The sequence below is a fragment of the Carassius auratus genome, chromosome 48 (genome assembly GCF_003368295.1).
Source record: "Carassius auratus strain Wakin chromosome 48, ASM336829v1, whole genome shotgun sequence".
In the NCBI taxonomy this organism is placed as follows: Eukaryota; Metazoa; Chordata; class Actinopteri; order Cypriniformes; family Cyprinidae; genus Carassius; species Carassius auratus.
This window is the reverse complement of record NC_039290.1, coordinates 9,277,907-9,298,531: the sequence shown is the minus strand read 5'-3', so window position 1 is coordinate 9,298,531 and position 20,625 is coordinate 9,277,907. Positions and strand designations below refer to the sequence as shown.

General features: G+C 41.4%; 2 protein-coding genes and 1 long non-coding RNA gene across 4 annotated transcripts in view; 2 read left to right on the top strand and 1 right to left on the bottom strand.

The window, feature by feature from the left end:
* Window positions 1-6: 6 nt before the first annotated feature.
* LOC113065785 (uncharacterized) lies at window positions 7-3,877 on the top strand. Its single transcript, XR_003279078.1, has 3 exons — window positions 7-133; window positions 234-376; window positions 3,751-3,877. It is a non-coding gene; the product is annotated as an uncharacterized LOC113065785 (long non-coding RNA).
* txk (TXK tyrosine kinase) lies at window positions 1,198-13,450 on the bottom strand. The gene is made up of 15 exons (XM_026237302.1): window positions 13,353-13,450; window positions 9,589-9,640; window positions 9,435-9,489; window positions 9,166-9,353; window positions 7,587-7,646; window positions 7,370-7,424; window positions 7,179-7,252; window positions 6,973-7,100; window positions 6,822-6,896; window positions 4,656-4,827; window positions 3,748-3,964; window positions 2,902-2,966; window positions 1,869-1,987; window positions 1,635-1,792; window positions 1,198-1,396 (listed from the first exon to the last, which is right to left on the bottom strand). The coding sequence occupies exons 1-15, from the start codon at window positions 13,363-13,365 to the stop codon at window positions 1,319-1,321; spliced, it is 1,509 nt and encodes a 502-aa protein (XP_026093087.1). The 5' UTR covers window positions 13,366-13,450; the 3' UTR covers window positions 1,198-1,318.
* Window positions 13,451-17,275: 3,825 nt separating this feature from the next.
* Window positions 17,276-20,625, top strand: part of tec (tec protein tyrosine kinase) — a 16,373-nt gene continuing 13,023 nt past the window's right edge. Inside the window, exons 1-4 of one of the 2 annotated variants that reach the window (XM_026237297.1) lie at window positions 17,276-17,473; window positions 20,146-20,319; window positions 20,403-20,507; window positions 20,589-20,625. The exon at window positions 20,589-20,625 is cut by the window's right edge and continues 45 nt beyond it. In XM_026237297.1, the coding sequence (XP_026093082.1) occupies window positions 20,182-20,319; window positions 20,403-20,507; window positions 20,589-20,625 (280 nt within the window). In that variant the 5' untranslated portion in view covers window positions 17,276-17,473; window positions 20,146-20,181. The remainder of the gene's footprint in view (window positions 17,474-20,145; window positions 20,320-20,402; window positions 20,508-20,588) is intronic. The other variant, XM_026237298.1, reaches the window with a different exon arrangement.

The following is a 20,625-nucleotide window of genomic DNA, read 5'->3' as shown; positions in this document are numbered from 1 at the left end:
TCGTGCGCGCGCACGCATGTGACGCAGAAGAGCGCGCGGACACGGCAAAAACGCGTGACGCTTAGACGTTGTTCAGTTTTTTTTTATCAGTTTATTTTTTATTTTTTTATTTTTTTTCACAACCCTGCCAAAGGTATTATCTCCGAAATAACTTACACTTCACAGAAATATAAGAGGATTTTCTAGAGAATCTGTCTTGGATCTCTATTATTATTTAATTTTTTATTTTTTAGTGAATCTACGACAGGACTCTCAGGAGAGTTTGATTCAGCGGTCAGATGACTGTCCAGCAGGTTCATATTACTGTGAAGTGACCGGTTCTGTGGAATAATGTCGTGTGAAGTAGAAGTCTTCATTCTCTTCCCAGATATCACAGGTAACGTTACATCTGCAGGAGGTCTGCTAAAGATCTCTTCAGCTGCTGTGTGCAAACATCTGATAGACGTCTGTGAGATGTCAGTTCTGTAGATGTAGACGAGCAAACACTTAAACACAAGTCTAGCAGATGTAATGCAGACTCTGTGGTGGACATCTGCTGTCAGCTTTCAAGGTTGCTAAAAAAACTTGTTGAATTAATTTCAGGACAAAGAACACGCTCTGCAATATAAAGGCATCTTTACACACATTACACACACTCAGAGCTCTGTGTACAGATGTTATTCTGCATAAAGGCCGCCTCACGCTCTTCTGTAACTGAAGTGTACAGCTGTCCTCACTCGGGAATGCATCTGTGTAAAACTGTTTAAATGATTCTTCAGAAGCCCTTTGCAGTGTAAACTTGTCATGAGATTACTCCTGCTCTTCAGACAACTAATATCAGACATAAAATATTACTTGAGATCTGGAAACAAACGAATCTGATTGACATGTGCTCTTCTATGAGTCAGCACTGGTGAGATTTAAATAACAAACTTCAACAGTACTGTTACCATCACAGGTTTATTGGTACAGATGCATTTCTCCAAGCACAAATTCCAGTGAAACACACACACACACACACACACGCACACACACACACACATACTCACACACACACACACACACACATACACAAACACATACACACACACACACTCTCTCTATCTCTCTCTCTCTCTCTCTCTCTCTCTCTCTCACACACACACACACATACACACTCTCTCTCTCTCTGTCACACACACACACACACACACACACATACACATACACATACACAAACACATACACACACACACACTCTCTCTATCTCTATCTCTCTCTCTCTCTCTCACACACACACACACACATACACACTCTCTCTCTCTCTCACACACACACACACACTCTCATATGTTTGAGTTCATGTGTCCGTCTCTTCTTCAGTGATCTGTCTGATAATCTGAAGTAGCTCAGAAAAAGATGGTCGTCCGTGAGGTCTCTGGAAACAAACACACACACACACACACACTGAGTGCTGTGATGATTCGAGAATCATATGATTGCTGACTTCCTAATTCTTGCCATTGTTTCCTAACAGCTGAGGAATAAAAACAAACAGGTTTGATCTCTAACTGGACTGAATCAGACTCTGAAGATCAAGTGTTCAGACTGAGCGATGTTCTGTTACTACTATCGGCTCGTTCAGCGAGTCGTGTGTGTGTGTGTGTGTGTGTCACCTCATGCCAGCAGCGGTACATGATGTTGTAGATGTGTGCAGACGCCCGGTGAGGTCTGTAGAGACGCCCGCCCTGCGTCACCTGCTCCACAACCTCCAGATTGGAGCGGTTCTCAAACGGCGTCTTTCCCTCCGAGAACACCTCCCACATCAGCACACCTGTTCACACACACACACACACGCATCAGCACACACACACACACACACACACACAGTCCTGACCTCCAGTCCTCACCAAATGACCAGACGTCTGACTTGTTGCTGAACTTGTTGAAGTGGAGAACTTCAGGAGGAGACCATTTGACGGGGAACCTGGAGCCCATGGAGCTGGTGTACTGATTGTCCAGAACATACCTGCGGCACGAGACCCCGTCAGCTCCAACAGCTAAAAACATTCTCCAAAACACATCTAACCAGAACATGAAGGACATCAGGATACGGTTTCTTCACAGCAAACGACTAGACGGTGACACGACTGGCTCTTCTCTTAACTGGCAGGAAAATACATTCGAAGAACATTTTGATAGCGTTCCCGTTATATTATATAGACATACTTCTGAATGATCTCTGAATGTACAAAACATCAGGAGCATTAAGGGGCTGTTCACACAGGAGGCAGCACTCAGGAATGGTTTTAAGAAAGTGCAGCACAGAACATGAGGGTCTCGAGAAGTGATGCAATAACGGAAATATTTCTCTCATTCAGGATATCCGCACACAGCCGCTTCGACTGCCTCCTCCATCATGCTGCCGTTAACATGCCAACCTGCTGCTGTAAAGACTGTAAAGAGGCCCCGCCTCCGGAGTCTTCTGATTGGTCCACAGTTCTGGAACTGACAATGATGAGCGGCACGGGTCCAAAAGCTGAAATTCTTTGAAAACTCTTCTTAAAGTTTAAACTTGACCCGGCGTCTTAAGAACGCAGTGCTCATGTGTGAGACGCGATCGAGCGGATGGACAAACGTGTGCTGTGTGAACGGATGCTTCGGGAACGTTCAGTTTTAGCATCAATCAGTTCTGAGAGTAGTAACATTTAAAGAACATTAGATGAGCATCCAACTAAAATGTTTCCCAAACGTGCCATGAACGATGTACACATAATATTTTTGTGCTAACATTTTGAGAACATTATTAAAGACCAGAAAACTTTGAACGAACATGTGTTCATAAGAACTCTAGAGATCAGAGGCTGGATGCTGAGGAAGTGTGGAGGGTTAGGGTCAGGGTTAGGGTTAGGGTTAGGGTTAGGCGCTGGTCAGCACACTGACCTGGTCATGCCGAAGTCGCACACCTTCACCACGTTCCTCTCGTTCACCAGGCAGTTCCGCGCAGCCTGCACACACACACACACACACACACACACGTCTCTTTAGTCCCTGATATAATGCAGTCTTTGTGAATGTGCATCATTTGTGGATTCTCTGTAATCACTCATCAGCACAATACAGTAGTGAACCAACCGGAAAAACAACATTCATGCTTCTGCTGGAATCTGTGTGTGTGTGTGTGTGTGTGTGTGTGTGTGTGTGTGTGTGTGTAATGTCATGGGTATGACACAGGTATTACAAGGAGAGGGTGACTTATGAGAACATAACCCATGTCCCCATTTTTCAAAACACTTATAAATCATACAGAATGAGTTTTTTTGAGAAAGTAAAAATGCACAAAGTTTCCTGTGAGGGTTAGGGTTAGGTGTAGGGTTGGTGAAGGGAGATAGAATATACAGTTTGTACAGAATAAAAACCATTACACCTATGGGATGAACACACTTTACACAAAAACAAACATTGTTTTTCTATTCTGGTGGGGACTTAAACCTGAATACACACAGACTCATGGGGACTCGTCTCACGGTGGGGACCTAAATTGAGGTCCCCACGGGTAAACAAGCTAATAAATTACACAGAATGAAGTTTCTTGAAAATCTAAAAATGCAGAAAGTTTCCTGTGAGGGTTAGGGTTAGGTGTAGGGTTGATGAAGGGCGATAGAAAATACGGTCTGTACAGTATAAAAACCATTACACCTATGGAGAGTCCCCACAAGGATAGCTGACCAGACATGTGTGTGTGTGTGTGTGTGTCTGTGTGTGTGTGTGTGTGTGTGTGTGTCTCACCAGGTCTCTGTGGATGAAGCTGTTCTGCTCCAGGTACTCCATCCCCTCGCAGACGTCCTGACACATGAAGAGCAGCTGGACGCGGCCCACGGTTCTGCTGTGCTGCCGCAGGAAGTGAAGCAAGCAGCCGTTCTCCATGAACTCCGTCACGATGCAGATGGGACGCTGCGTGACACACACACCGTACAGCTGGACCAGCTTCGGGTGGCAGAGACGCCTGCATACACACACACACACACACACACACACACACACAGACACACGCACACACACACACACACACACACACACACACACACACACACACACACACACGCACACACACACACACACACACACACACTCTGAGATCCTGCTCACACCCTTTCTTCAACAAAGAAAGATTGCAAAACATTTGCATATTCTTAAGAATATTTAAAATAAAAGCACAAATAACATTGTATTTGGGGTAGAAATAAATTAGTAGCACTTTATAAGAAATATTTTGTAACCTTTAAATAACATTATATTCAGGGTGAAAATTGAGAAAAGTTAGTAAAGTTTGTAGTTAAATAATGTCATTATTAAGACAAGAAAACTGTCCGTCATAATGTTTCAGAAACTTTTGTATAACCTAACCTACATGAGTTCTGATGGAGAAGAGACAGACTCCATCTGATCTGTTAAACCTGACTGAGATGTGTTTCTGTGCAGTGTTTCCATCACACACACACACACACACACACACCATGGAGCAGGTAGAACCAGAAACAGACGCAGAATGAAGGACAGATAGCAATCTGACGCTCGCTGCACAGGAAGTCTCACACACAGATGTCTACCCACCCACCACACTTTCCAGCTTCTCAGCAACTTTCCACTCGCTCAGTAAATATGTGTGTGTGTGTGTGTGTGTGTGTGTGTCTTACGTCATGATCTTGGCTTCCTCTATGAAATCATCTTCACTCATGGCTCCTTCATTGATGGTTTTAATGGCCACTTTATGCTGCGCTCTCCATTTGCCCAGCCGCACCACTCCAAACTGACCACTGCCCAGCTCCTTCATGAAGGTCAGCTCCGACGGGTTGATCTCCCATTTATCTGCACACACACACACACAGAACATCAGTGTGTGTGGTGGTTTGCGAGCGGATCATGGCTCTAGAAACACTAAAGTCATGGCGTCGACTCCCAGGGAAAACAAAAACTGATCAAATGTAAATACACTGAATGCAATGAAAGTTGCTTAAGATAAAAGTGTCCAACAAACGCAGAGATGTAAATGTCATAAGGTGAAGATCTGCCCACTTAGACAGGAAATGACATGCACAGAATTATTTTTAGTCAATGGGATCAACTGAATTGAGAGCAGAGTTACTTTTTCTGACCCTGTCAAGAAATATTCATTTTTGTTTTAATCGAAAAAGCTTCTCATAAAACCAAGACTTCTAACCCTAACTAACCCGAACCCTATCTTGTTTAATATTCATTTATTATCCATTTATTCATAAGAACTGCACACATAAAGCTGTATCAGTTTAGTTTGATTAAATCACACCACATTAACACAATTGCTGTGTTTTACATGTTTTTCTAATGTCAAGCTTAAATAAGCTGTTGATTAGTTACATTTGCATTTATTTCCAGAACAGAAATCAGAAGTCAGGTTCAGAGAGGACTATGGATTTCTCTCGTTTTATCGCTCCATAAATCAGAAAATACTGTCAACAGACTGAAAACTGACAGATTTTCACCATGTTTTCAGGAGTAAAATGTTAAATCAGTGTGAATGAAATATGAACAAACCTTCAGAATATAGAGAGGAATACAACTGTAAAGATTGGGTTTTGTAAGAGAAAAAACTCTTTAAAGATTGAAATCTACAGAAGCAATCAAATAAAAAATTCAATGTTGAATGTTTTCTTTCCACAAGACTGAGAGGTCATATGTACTTCTAGAAAGAATGTTTTTTTTTTGTAATAAAATTTTGTAATAAAATTGTTTTCCACATACTGTACATTATTGTATTGTTTAATGCAGCAGCAAGAGTTCTTACTAGAACCAGGAAGTATGACCATATTAGCCCGGTCCTGTCCACACTGCACTGGCTCCCTATCAAACATCGTATAGATTTTAAAATATTGCTTATTACTTATAAAGCCCTGAATGGTTTAGCACCTCAGTATTTGAATGAGCTCCTTTTACATTATACTCCTCTACGTCCGCTACGTTCTCAAAACTCAGGCAACTTGATAATACCTAGAATATCAAAATCAACTGCGGGCGGCAGATCCTTTTCCTATTTGGCGCCTAAACTCTGGAATAACCTACCTAACATTGTTCGGGAGGCAGACACACTCTTGCAGTTTAAATCTAGATTAAAGACCCATCTCTTTAACCTGGCTTACACATAACATACTAATATGCTTTTAATATCCAAATCCGTTAAAGGATTTTTAGGCTGCATTAATTAGGTAAACCGGAACCAGAAACACTTCACATAACACCCGATGTACTTGCTACATCATTAGAAGAATGGCATCTACGCTAATATTAGTCTGTTTCTCTCTTATTCTGTAACTGTGACTGTTTTTTTTACTGTTTTCCTAATTATGTTTTTTTCTTTTTTGTTTAAAGCGCTATATAAATAAAGGCGACTATTGTTTCTCCTCTAAGCCCCGCCTTCTGAAACATGTTGATTCTTACAAAGCTCATCATTCTGAAAAGCGATGTGTCTGATTGGCCAGTTATCCAGTGTGTTGTGATTGGCCGAATGCCTCAAGCTTGTGACGGAAATGTTACATTCTTTGTGTGAACATGTGGGCGGAGTTATGCACATCTTCTCACACAGTGATGTAGACGCGTGGGGGCGTGTTTAAACGAGGTGTTTTAGGAGGACGAGGATGAGTCTTAACTTTGATAAAGATTATCTCTGTGGATTTGTGACTTCAGTCTTTGCAACTTTAAAGATCTCCTTTAGGCACCAAGAGCTTGTTACACTCCAAAGAGAAAGGGAAATATATGATGCTTTTAAAATACGGGCTCTTGCTTTTTGTGTGTGTGTGTGTGTGTGTGTGTGTGTGTGTGTGTCTGACCTGAGCTGAATCCCGCTGTGGCCGGGAGACATGAGCCCGAGGGGCCGATGGGATATCTCAGTCTGGAAACCAGTCCTGATCAAACACAGACAGATCGTCAGCGGCTCGTCGCAGCAGAAACACAGAGCAGATCTGAACAGAACAGAATTACCTGCTGCGTTGTGTTTGTGGTAGTTGATGAGTTCAGTAATAGAGCCGAACACGTGATTCTCTGCCAAGAAGAACTGAGCCGTGTCTGTCTGCTTGATCTGGTAGTGCCTCACCTCCCCTTTACCTGAACTGATCAATCAATAAATCAATCAATCCATCAGTCAGTGGATTAGGAGATCAATCAGTGAACTGATGGAGAATCTTTACCTGTGTGTGTAAACTGAGACAGTATAGCTGCTGGGCTGACTGGAGCTCCTGACCACAAACCCTCCGTCCTTCCCCTGAAACACACACACACACACACACACAGAGAGAGACGCAGACACAAGGAATGATAGATGATGATGATGATGATGATGATGATGGATTATTGATGATTGATGAATAGGCTTATTCACCTCTTGTCTGAGTAATTGTTCTGCTTCAGCTCTGTTAATGTTTTTGCAGTACCAGCTGATGAAGATCACCATCATCGTCACACACACACACACATAAAAATACACACACACACACACACACACAAAACTGTCAGTGACCAGTGAACTCTGAATGAACTGATGCAAATCTGGAGATAATCAAAGAGATCCGGAGTGACTCTGATTGGTCGATACTCACTCGTTGGCTTCTATAGTTCCAATCTCTGTAACATAGTTACTGGGAATGAAGCCCTTGTTCCTGAGAGAGAGAGAGAGAGAGAGAGAGACAGGGAGAGAGACATCTAAAATGACAGACATCTAAGAAACACACACACACTCTCTCTCTCTCTCTCTCTCTCTCTCAAACACACACACACTCACACTCAAACTTGCACTCAAATTCACACTCAGACTCACACACACTTTCTCTCTCTCACACACTCACACACACACACTCTCTCTCACACACTCACACTCTCTCTCTCACACACACACTCTCTATCTCACATACTCACTCTCACACACACTAACTCTCTCTCACACATACTCTCATTCACACTTACACTCTCTCTCTCACACACTCTCTCTCACACACTCACACTCTCACACACACTCTCTCTCACACACTTACACACACACTCACACTCACTCTCTCACACACTCTCTCTCTCTCTCTCACACACTCACACTCTCTCTCTCACACACTCACGCTCACTCTCTCTCTCTCTCTCATACACACACACTCGCACACACACACACACACTCTCTCTCACACACTCACACTCTCTCACACGCTCACACTCACTCACTCTCACACACACACACACACACTCTCTCACACACACTCACTCACTCTCACACACACACACACACACACACACTCTCTCACACACACTCACTCTCTCTCTCTCACACACTCACACTCACTCTCTCTCACACAGACTCACACTCACTCTCTCTCACACAGACACACACTCTCTCTCACACACACTCACACTCACTCTCTCTCACACAGACACACACTCTCTCTCACACGCTCACACTCACTCTCTCTCACACACACACTCACTCTCTCTCACTCACACATACTCACACACACACACACTCTCTCTCACACACTTACACACACACAAACACACACTCTCTCACACACTCACACTCACTCTCTCACACACTCACTCTCTCTCTCACTCACTCACACTCTCTCTCACACACACACTCTCTCTCTCACTCACTCACACTCTCTCTCACACACACACTCTCTCTCACACACACTCTCTCACACGCTCACACTCACTCTTTCTCACACACACACACTCACTCTCTCTCACACACACATACTCACACACACACACACTCTATCTCTCACACACTTACACACACTTACACACACACACTCTCTCACACACACACACTCTCTTCTCTCAGACACTCACTCTCTCTCACACACACTCACACTCTCTCTCACACGCTCGCACTCACTCTCTCACACACACACTCACACTCACTCTCTCTCTCTCACACACACACACACACACTCTCTCTCTCACACACACACACACACACACACACACTCTCTCACACACACACACACACACACTCTCTCTCACACACTCACACTCACTCTCTCACACACTCACACTCTCTCTCACGCTCGCACTCACTCTCTCACACACACTCACACTCACTCTCTCTCTCTCACACACACACACACACACTCTCTCTCTCACACACACACACACACACACACACTCTCACACACACACACACACACTCACCCCTGCTTGTCTTTGGCTCTCCACCACAGCTGGTCTTGTTTGTGGAGGATGATGTACGTCTCTCCATGATGAAGCGTCAGGTCTGAACTCTCTCTGGCCGTGAAGTCGTATATGGCCACCACCTTCATCACGCCGCTATCATCATCCTCAGGAGGAGACGGAGGGAGCTTCTTCTGAGACTGCTGAGTCTGAGACGAGACGAGAGAAGAGAAGCGTTACACGAGCACAGAGTGAACGAGAGAATCACTGAAGGAACAGACGTCTGTTACCGGGTAGATGGATCCTGGATATCTTCTGGGGTTCACATCCACTCGTGTGCTGCTTCTGAGACACACACACATCACCACTCGTTTAGACTTATGTTACTAACAGTGCGTTTCGTTCTAATGGTGTTCTGACCTTTGACCTCTGCTTCAAACGTACCTGGTCTGTAGAGCACAGCAGCAGCAGCAGAAGATGGAGTGAATGGACTGATCTGGAGGAGAGAAACACAGATCTGTTCACCAAACCACAGACGCTTCAGACCAGCCCAGAGAAACCACCAGAACACCGGCTTCTACTCCGGCCTTTAACATCATTACTGTCATCAATCGGTTCAGAAGCATCGTCAGAACTTTAGGGTCAGGGGTTATACATGTGTAGAGTGTATTCTTGTTTTCTCAACAACATCCAAAACAGACTTTACAGAATCCTCAAAGCAACGTGAAACACTATCAAAGTGTGTTACCAAACCATAAAACACTGCAGCTGTCACAGAAGACATGCAGAAACACAAGATCTGTGTGTAAGAGCTGAAGGTTTCTCATGGTGGAGGGTGTGAAGTGACACGCTGCAGCACAATGACCAGCTGCACAAACCACACACTTCCTGTCAACAGAGAGGTGCAGAGCGTCCGGAGAGAGATCGGACACAAGCTGTGCTCAAACCACCACGCTCTCGCAGCAGAAAGAGGAGCACACTTCAGCTGCTAATACTCCGGGTAAAGAAGATGCACTCTGTGAAAGGTGCTTGCTTTTCTGAGAGTGTAGGAATGTTTGGATGGAAACAGTGTTGTTCATGCACTGGGCAGTTTGAGATTTATGGGTTTTGAAAGTCGTTTTCAGTCACACATTACACATTGAAGTCTTTATTTTATTGCACTTTCCAACTCACTCAGCCCTACAGCTAGAGTCTATGAGAGAGGACTGAAGCAAGGCAGCTTATGATTATTAGATCTGTATCATGTGTATTGTGTGTAATGTCTGTCGTCGTATCATTCAGGCGGCTGTATGAGACGAGATCACATTCTGTGTACTGATTGAATAAAGTGATTTTAAGATCGGCCTGAATCTAAACTACAGTATGTTCAGTCTCTACAGCACAAAGGGGATTTACAGATAAAACAACTCAATTTGTTGAATATTGAAGTAATATTTCAGTCATTTATTTTAGTTGAATCCTCTGTTGACAATACAATACACTATATTTGAGTTCTACTTCTTGAGCTTAATAAAAATAAATATTTTGAGTAATAATTCTAATAATAATTCATAATGATGCAGTAATTTCCAATCATTTAACCACACTTTTATCCACACAGTTCTGCATGATTGTAAAGCATCTTTACACACGTGTCATCAGGAGCACAGACGTAATTCTGTAGAAATAGACAACACTGTATGAGTCACAATTAAACATTTCTCTTTGATGACAAAAATCATTAGGATATTAAGTACAGATCATGTTCATGAAGATATTTTGCAAATTTTTTACTGTAACTATATCAAAACCTAATGTTTGATTAGTAATATGAATTGCTAAGAACTTCATTTGAACAACTTTAAAGATGATTTTCTCAATATTTAGATTTTTTCGCTCCCTCAGATTCCAGATTTCTAATAGTTGTATCTCAGACAGATATTGTCCTCTTCACACACCACACATCACTGGAGAGATCATTTATTCAGATTTATGCCTGGTTTTGTGGTTCATATGGAAAGTAGTTATAACAGTAAAGATGAACATCATATAGTCATGGATTAGAAACGGAGAAAGAAACTGATCAGAAGGTTAATCGCTCTGATATATCTCCAATACACTCCAATAAACCTCTTCCAACACACTTTTTTCTATCAATGTTTCTAAAACCAGGTTCCGCTGATTTTAACATCTTCAAGTTAAACGCACGTTCGTTTCACGTCTTTAAGTCATAAAAGTGTTTTTTTCTCATAGTAGCATTTGTCCAGTACAGAAAGACTCAACGGTTTCCCACAGCACACATGTTCTGGGACAGATCCACTTTATCACAAACGTGAAGTCAGCTAAAATGGGCCATATTTTGGTAAATTACTTATAATACCATCACATAAGCTACGCATCAGATCTAATGATATTTTTATAAATTAGCATGGGTCTCTAAAATATTTATACATTTTTAAAATGTCCAAAAGTATACCTGTTTTCTAATGATGAGAGTTCGAGTATCAGCAGGATCTAACCCTAACCCTAACAACATTCAGTTGTAATGGGTTTATATAAAGAGAACACTACAGGTCATTTTAGCTGAAATAATTTTACTTTTAACAGTAATTTGACACTGTTGTCTTTATTGTGACATAGCAAGATAGTAACATTTTGAGATATGTTTACTATTTAGTATCGAATCCAAGCTTTTAGAGTCGGTGATGTTACACAAGCTCTTTATTTCATATAAATGATGATCTTTGGATCTTTCTATTCATCAGAGAATCCTGAAACAATTTACTCAACTCAATACATTTATTTAGCTTTGATCACAGGAAAAAACTGTTTTAAATATATTCTAATAGAAAATGTATTTTAAATAACAAAAATATTTAAACATTTAATAAATGTCAAATTTCACTGTTCAAAAACGTTAGACTGGTAGTTTATGTGTGTTTGTGTTTTCTTAAGACTAGATTTTATATGCATTCATATCTCAGCCTATAAACCTATTTTCACTCTCAATTTCTGTGTAAAAATGTGTGTATGCAGCCCATTTTAGCTTAACCAGAAGATTACGAAGATTCTTTTTTAAATTAAATTTTTTTATTTGACAGAGCATGTCAAAACCGTGTTCATAAACCTTGGCTTTGTTGGTGATCATATGTATAATTGCTTCTTTATTAGTGATGAATGAGATTTACTTTGTCAGGCTCACTTACCTTCAGTGTCTCTGACAAGATTCATCTTACACTCTTCAGAAACCAATCCAAGTTATTTTTACAGGTCAACAAGTGTTGAAGCAACAATACAAGATCAGTTATTGAGACCGACTATAACCATTTGAAGAAATATGATGCTACAACCTTATTTAGCCCATTTTAGCTGACTTCAGCCTATATTTAACACAACTTCAGATGAACTTCAGCACTGCTTCTGCACAACTAAGATATATTTAGCACAAAATTAGCTGTTCTAATTTAGCAGACTTTAAGTATACCAATTTATAGTCTACCAAAAATATATTTAGTTATACTAAAGTACATACAAATAAATTGCACTAAGGTATACTATTTTTCCACTAGGGAATGCATCATTTGCACATTTAAATGCTGTATTTTCTAAAAGGTTTTCAGTCGTGAGACAGACTCACTCCCACACAACACTCTCACTGCTCGGGGAAATCTCACTTTCCTACATTCAACACAAAGAACCCAAAAATAACTGCCACGGAGGAAAAACTCCTGATGAAGAGCCCTCGAGTGTCAGATAATAAAACAGAGCAGATCAGCAGCTCCTGGACGTTCACTTATTAATAACTCTTCAGCATTAGTCAAGCTGTTAAAGGGACGGTTCACCCAAAATAAACATCCCGTCATCGTTTACATCCAAACTTCACTGAGAAAAAACCCTTTCTCAGAACATCTGCTTCTGCCTTTCTCAGAAGACATCAGAACGGGTTTAAGGAAGAAAAGATGTTCACTTCAGTGTTAGTAAAGAAACATTACATGAGTGTTCTTCACAGAGTGAACAGAGATGTGCTCATATATCAGTCCTCCTGATAACACACGCTCATATTGTCCGTCTCACACACACACACACACACACACACACACACGCGCGCGCGCGCGTGTAAAGCTGTATGTAAAGCATCACACACACACACACACACAGAGTTTGAGGGCATCAGTCAGTCGTCTGCTCAATAATCTCATCAATATGATGTGAAATGTTCTGGTACTCACTGGAGTGAATCATTATACTGCCATCAATCTGTCAGTCCGTCCTGATTCTGTGTGTGTGAGCATGTGTGTGTGTGTGTGTGAGAGAGAGAGAGGGAGCATGAGACGGGAGGAAAGGGTGACGTACTTCACACACACACACACACACACACACACATATACATGCAGTCCTTCCGCTACAGGATGCCACACCATGAAGGAAAGTTAAGACAATACACACACACACACACACTCAATGATGTTCTCTCTCAGGTTTTTAACTCTTTTGAGAGCTCTCCATCTCCATCATAACAGCACAGTTCATAATTCATTTCAATGAGCATGTGTTTGATTTCACACAAAAACTGGAACCCTAACCCTAATCCTAACCCTAATCCTAACCCTAATCCTAATCCTAACCCTAACCCTAATCCTGATCCTGATCCTGATCCTAATCCTAATCCTAATACTTATAATAAGTTACAATAACAGTAAATTACCAGTCTGATTCATCACTGGTCAATCTATTAAAAACAGATGGACAAAAAGAAAGAAAGAGAATTCATGTTTATTTGGGGTTTAAAATACCATTAATATTACAATTAATAATAATTAATCATCACTAATATTATGGATTGAGTACACTATCGGATGAGAATAAAACTTGATCTGAATAATGACTTTATTGTTGCTTTACAGCTGAATTAGTTTCATAATAATTGTTCATAATAAAACATTGTTCCTGTTTATTACTGTAATAACTGTAGAATGCAATAGAAATAAAAATGCATATTTGGCTCATTTTGCTCCCTATCAAGCATCGTAAAGATGATAAAATCCTGCTAATTATGGTTTAGCACCTCAGTACATGAGAAAGCTCTAATCGTATTATAGTCCTGCTGTATTCTCTAAACTCCTCATTATCTAGTATCTTTGGTAATATAGGGTGACCATATTTTAGTTTTCCGGTGGGGGGGGGGGTGCTGAGGTGTAAATGTGTAATTTCTATACCTAAAATACATATTTTATAGTCACGGTTATGCGTATCGATCATAAAACGCTCCGCAGCAGTGGCCCTCCTTCTGAAGCGAACCGGGTCACATCAGGGCCGTGTGGACAGCACAAAGAAATAAATACATGGAACAAGAAATTAAACAATGATCCGTTGTTGGCATTCACAGAAACTGAATTATCAAATGTAAAATAGCATTGCATAGTCTTCACTACAAAAATGAAATCTAGATTAGGGAAGTTCTCATTAAAACTATAAATGTATTCAGTCAAGAGTGTTTCCAGTGATGGTCCTGGCTGCAATACTCAGTGTTTCAGTCACGTGTCATTCACACAACATTTCAAACCCACAGGGAAATCAAGGCATGGCAACAGTTCAGAAGTTCTTGTTCCCTGAACAAGATGCTGCGATGACATCATCGCTATGGGAACACCTCCAGTGTGACGAATGTCTGAAGCCCTTCAAAATGCCAACACGCCAATGTGCCAGGAGAGAACGAACCTGCCACAGCACAGACATCTCCCATCCAAGGCTCTTTAGAGAGAGTCTGAGAAGAAGCCATTGCTCTGGTAAAATGAGAGGCGAAGTCACACCACGTGCCTCATAGGCTAAAGATATAGTCACTACCTGACCCTGCACAGCATGGGAGAAAACCTCCAACCACTTGCTGAAAGAGAAACAGTGTTGAAGCAGCCTTAGGATAAACTAGGCCTAGGAAGCAGTAAGACTTAACCAACCTTGGAGAAAAGTCCATACAAGAGCAGCTGACAGAGCCTCATTCTAATAGAAAACAGAACATTTCAAAGTTATCTGACAGACTTAAACGGCTCAAATGGATGGCCTGCCAGAACTTACAAACGAAACAAATCCCAAAAAGGATCTGTGCTGGGCAGAAAGGCCTAAGCTGTGGGAAACCAGAGGGTGACGTCCAGCTGAAACACCTCTATGGGTACGGCTCAGTTCCAAATCAAATGAACGTGTCTGCATTAGTACAGCGCAGACGGTAACAGAGAGAGAAATGAAAATGATGTCCCCGTCTCTCTTCTGTTTTTTTTTTGTTTGTTTGTTTTTTTTGATAAAGATAATAAAGTAGTTTTTCATTTTTTCTTGTTGTTAAAATTCAAAATAGTTTTTAAATATTATTGAATGTCACTGTTCCCACCAGTCGTTGCACAAGTTAAGGTTACGCACGATGACGAAAGCATGTTAGGGCTAGCCCTCCCAGAACTCATTGAGATTGCATTGCAGTGCCTCCGGATCGAAAAAAATGCACTCAGGGCAATTCTCAGTTTGTTAAATGCTCAATCAGATTTGAGTAACCACCTGACTCACGAGTCGCTCTTCTGCTGAGCGCCAGAGAGAAGGGGATTATTTCCATTCTCTCACTCTCTGAACACTCGGCTCATCGCCGTCGAGGACTAGAAGAGCGGATGAACATCTCTCCTTCCTCAGAAAGAGAGCGAACCCAGAGTGGAACTTATGTGTATTTTCAAACACAGATGTCATGGATACAACAATAGATAAAGGCCGCAAAGTGGGCTTCATACATGTTTCCTCGTGAGTCTGTGTAACATTCAAGATTCAAGATTTGTATTCGTCGCATACAAAATTATATACAGCATATATAACCAGTAGTGAAATGTGAGTCAGGACAGTGTGATTATTAAAGAAAAACAACACAGATGAAAATATACATAAATTTAGCTATGTATGAATGAAATAAAATTAAACAATAAAAATAATAAAATATAAAAAAGATTGATATTGTAGAATTAAATATAGAATGCAAAATAATGTGCATGAAAGTAAACTGTAGTCTTAAATATTAAGAAACACAGGGATGTACAAGAGGCAAATGTGCAAACAGGGTGACACTGTCAGTGTGTCTATGTGAGGCAGTGAATGATGAATATCTTACTGATAAAGTGAACATTAAGTGGAGACATGAAGATGTTAAGAGGCTGGTTTAGAGTTTAGGAGCCTGATGGCCTGGGGGAAGAAACTCCTGAGTCTCTCTGTTTTTGCCATCAGGCTACAGAACGCTTACCAGATGGCAGCAAAGTGAAGAGACAGTTACTGGGTTGGATGGAGTCTGTGATGATTTTAACAGCTCTGCTTCTGCAGTGTTTGGGGTAGATGTCCTGCAGAGGGGGGAGAGCAGACCCTGGGATACGCTCAGCTAAACGCTCTGCAGGGCTCTGACTGGAGCTGTTCCCATACCACACTGAGATACACTGAGTTAATACACTTTCTATGTATGGCCCCTAAATAGAAAGTTTTCAGGATTGCTGGTGAGACCCTGAATTTCGCATTTGAGCATACGTGACGTATTGGCGTGATGGTATAAGGGCTTCAGACATTCGTCGCACCGGAGGTGTTCCCATAGTGATGACGTCATCGCAGCGTTGATGTAAACCCATGAAAGGGAACAATTTATTTCCTTTTTACTTAAACTATGCTAATAATAATAATTTTCTGAAATGTTCTTTACATAGTTTTCATTTCCAGAATCAATTATTATAGTGCTTAAACCGCCCCCCACAAATAGGAAGTTGACTGAAATGTGGAGGATGTGAAGTGTGCAAGATAAGTGACGGGACAGTTTACCGACAGAGCTCTCCGGTAAAGACGCGGTTATGTGACGTGAAGGACTGTAGCCTACTCTTCTGCTTCACACTCACAAGTGTGTTCTCTCTCTGCATCAAAACACTGCATACTTTGAGAGCGTAGTGTATAAGTAGGCGCACTGGGATGCAGATGACTGTACAAACCTTCACACATAGCCGAGCAAAGAGGAAACACACACACACACACACACACACACGGGCACGAGCACGAGCACGAGCGTACTTGTAGCCTGAGGGAAATGACGTGATCTGTCTCTCGGGAACTGTCAAATTAACCCGTACATCACTTGTCAGATTAACTATTAAACTACTATGTTCAAAAACAACAAAACGGTGAAGAATGAGTTTACATGAGCGTCACATATAAACATAAAGATGAGTAAAACCAGACACGCGCGAGTCCCTGGACTTCCTTGATTCATGTTTCCTGCTGATCACTGACCGCAGACACACACACACACACACACACACACACACGTCTAGACGCGGAAAAACTGCACGCGGAGGTAAGAAATGTTTTAATGTTTATTGTTGATCGTAAATAGCTCGAGTGTCAAATAAAGCATGACAAGATATTGATTTATGTAAAAGTGAAAGTGTATCTGCTGTTATCCGAGTTTCTGTTCAACAAACAAACAAACAAACAAACAAACAGCAGTTAGTCATGTTACTGCTGTCTGTGGAATCGTCTTTAAATGTGTTATACTGAAGTCATGCTCTGTGATAAAATCTGTCGAAATGAATATAAGATTTACATTTAGTTCAAGGGATGAATTGCCCTAAAGTGGGACATGTTTTGCCTTTTAGACTCGTGTGAAATGTTGTGATTTGTGATTGTGATGAAAACATTAAATCCACATCCAATACCATTAAAAAAAAAAAAAAAACAGGATTGTGTCCTAAATAAATCAAAAGAGAAAATGCAGATAAGACATTAATAACATGAATTATAGACACATGAGAGCTGTTGGTCACATCGTCTGAGAAAACCCTAACCCTAATCTTGATTCATGTGGAATAGTAAAGGCTTCTGATGATGGACGGTGGAAACATGAGCATCATCAGACTAATGATACAATATAATGCATTGATTCATTTATTAAAATACTATTATCATAGGCCTATGTTGTTATGCAGATAGAAAAGAGTCAAATGCAATCAGAATTTTTGACTGTTCTCTAGTTCATTTTACTTAACAACAAACACACAACAGCGACAAGCACAGCCTGGGCCTTTCTGAAGACAAGATATCGCAATCTTACAACACCTAAACCCACCCCTCACACAAAACATTCTGCTACTTTAAAAACACTTCAATCTGTGTGATTAATAAGCTTGCTTACACATGGGGACCAAAAAATGTCCCCACAAATCTAAATTTACTGGTATTACTGTCCTTGTGGTGACATTTGGACTTCAGACCAGGTACACACACACACACACACACACACACACACGCACACACACACACACACACACACAGAAGAACCAGGAAAGAGCCTTCAAACCATCCCATTTCTAAACCACATTTCCTAAAGTGGGACAACAGATATATATATATATATATAATATATATAGTTTAAACAAAGTTATACTGTATTTTGATTGACAAACATTTCATAAACACATTTCAGACAGGAACCACTTTGGCAAGTTTACTTGAGTTTATTGAACACAGTTTATCTTTGGTATGGTTCCTTATGAGGGTTCTTGCTCTCAGAATAATTGAACATACAAGAGCTTTAACATTAACCCCCAGAACCATGAATTTAGAAATACATAATAATTAAGACTTTTAATAAAGTCTTTAAAGCAAACGGTGATAATCATGTAGACGTGGCAGTGGTAGGTCTATCCTGATGCCTGGTCGTGAGATGGGTGTCTCTCCGCAGTGACGTCCACCAGCTAATGTTTTCTTTTTTTGGAAGCCTTAGTGATCTGAAACAAACAAGACAACAGCCAGAAGGTGCGCAGTAATGTGCTCATGCTTATAATGGGGAGGGAGGGAGGGTTGCGAGGCGTTGAGCAGACTTGTATATATGTCCCGTGTCTAATAGGAGAGATGTGGGGATTGGACAGCTGTTCACAGCCTTGCCTCCGTGGCCTGACTGAACTGACGCTGCGCTCGATTAGACCAGAAGGTAGCAGGATTGTCTTGTTTAAAATGAATTTATACTCCTTAATAATCCAGTTTGTCCAAACTCTGACCTTTGGGCAGTCTTCACACAGTGTGCTTCCTGTCTGATGATAGCTCCGCCCTCAAATATGACTGGACACCTGAGGTCATGTGACAGCTTTGGCTAACCCATAGTTTCACTGGCGTTCATGTGTTTTTGGGGAAGCTAGAATCACTAGACCTCGGGTGTCCCACGGTTCACATGAAGGTGGATGTTGAAAACGGTGTTCTCTCAGATTAGGTTTAGGACTGATCTCTACCCATCAGGACCCTGAACGGGATCTTTTGAGGGTTTGATCCTGACATTTGGACTGAGTTCAGAGCCTAATGTGTGTATATGTGCTGTAGAGAGCATCCTGAGCTCAGACACTGAGGTCTCCATCTCTACAGCCTAAATTAGTTGTGCATTCATCGTTAAACCAAGCAAAATAAAAACAGACAGGTTTGCAATACTAATATTCATAGAAGTGATCGTGCAGACAGTGCAGTACAATTAAGTTCTGAACTATTCAAGATGGACTGACCCTGATCACTCATTTATTTTTTGATGTTTTAAGTTTTCTATGGCTGTAATAATTATGAGTTTGAGATTCCATGGTTTGAGAGCTAGAACTAGTAGAAAGTCCTATATTATTGAGGTACTTTGAGAAATGTGTCCGTCTCCACTAGAGGACTGTGTCTGGACCAGAGGAGGAGACGTCTCTTTCTTTGCTCCTGTAAACACTTCTCACAAAACTAGTATATTCTCACCAGATCTTACACAAAGTCTGCATCATGGAAGCTGGAGATTACACTTCATAAAGTCTTAAACATGAATATTATTCTTACACAAGTGATGTTCAGAGTCTAAAGGACAAGCGTGTCCATGTGCTCTAGAGATCAGTTCAGATATTGGAGACCCTTTGACACAATAGAAATGAACCACCTGGTGGTTTTGTGGTCGTACTAACACACAGAGCTAAAGCACTTAGTAAAGTTAATCAGTGTGCGTCTCTCTCTCAGGCCCATGGCAGCTCTGGGCGTTCAGATCCCTCAGAGATGAGTCTGCCACCCATTCTTGAAGAAACGCTGATCAAACGCTCTCAGCAGAAGAAGCGAACGTCTCCGCTCAACTATAAGGAGCGAGTGTTTGTGCTGACCAAGAGCAAGCTGACGTACTATGAGCTGCGAGCCGAGGTGAGTGACACACACACGGAGTGAACACGCATCACACACACGCTCCGCTCCGCAGTGTTCACGTGTTCCTGTGTGTTTCACAGAAGAGGTTCAAGAAGGGTTCGGTGGATCTGCAGAGGATCAGGTGTGTGGAGATCGTGAAGAACAACACCACCATCATCCCCTGCCAGAACAAATATCCCTTCCAGGTCAGACGCACTGTGTTCTTGCTCTTTACCAGTGAGACGTGTGCAGAAGTGTATAAACTCTCTCTGTCTCTCTATCTGCAGGTCGTTCATGACTCCATCACGCTGTATATTTTTGCTC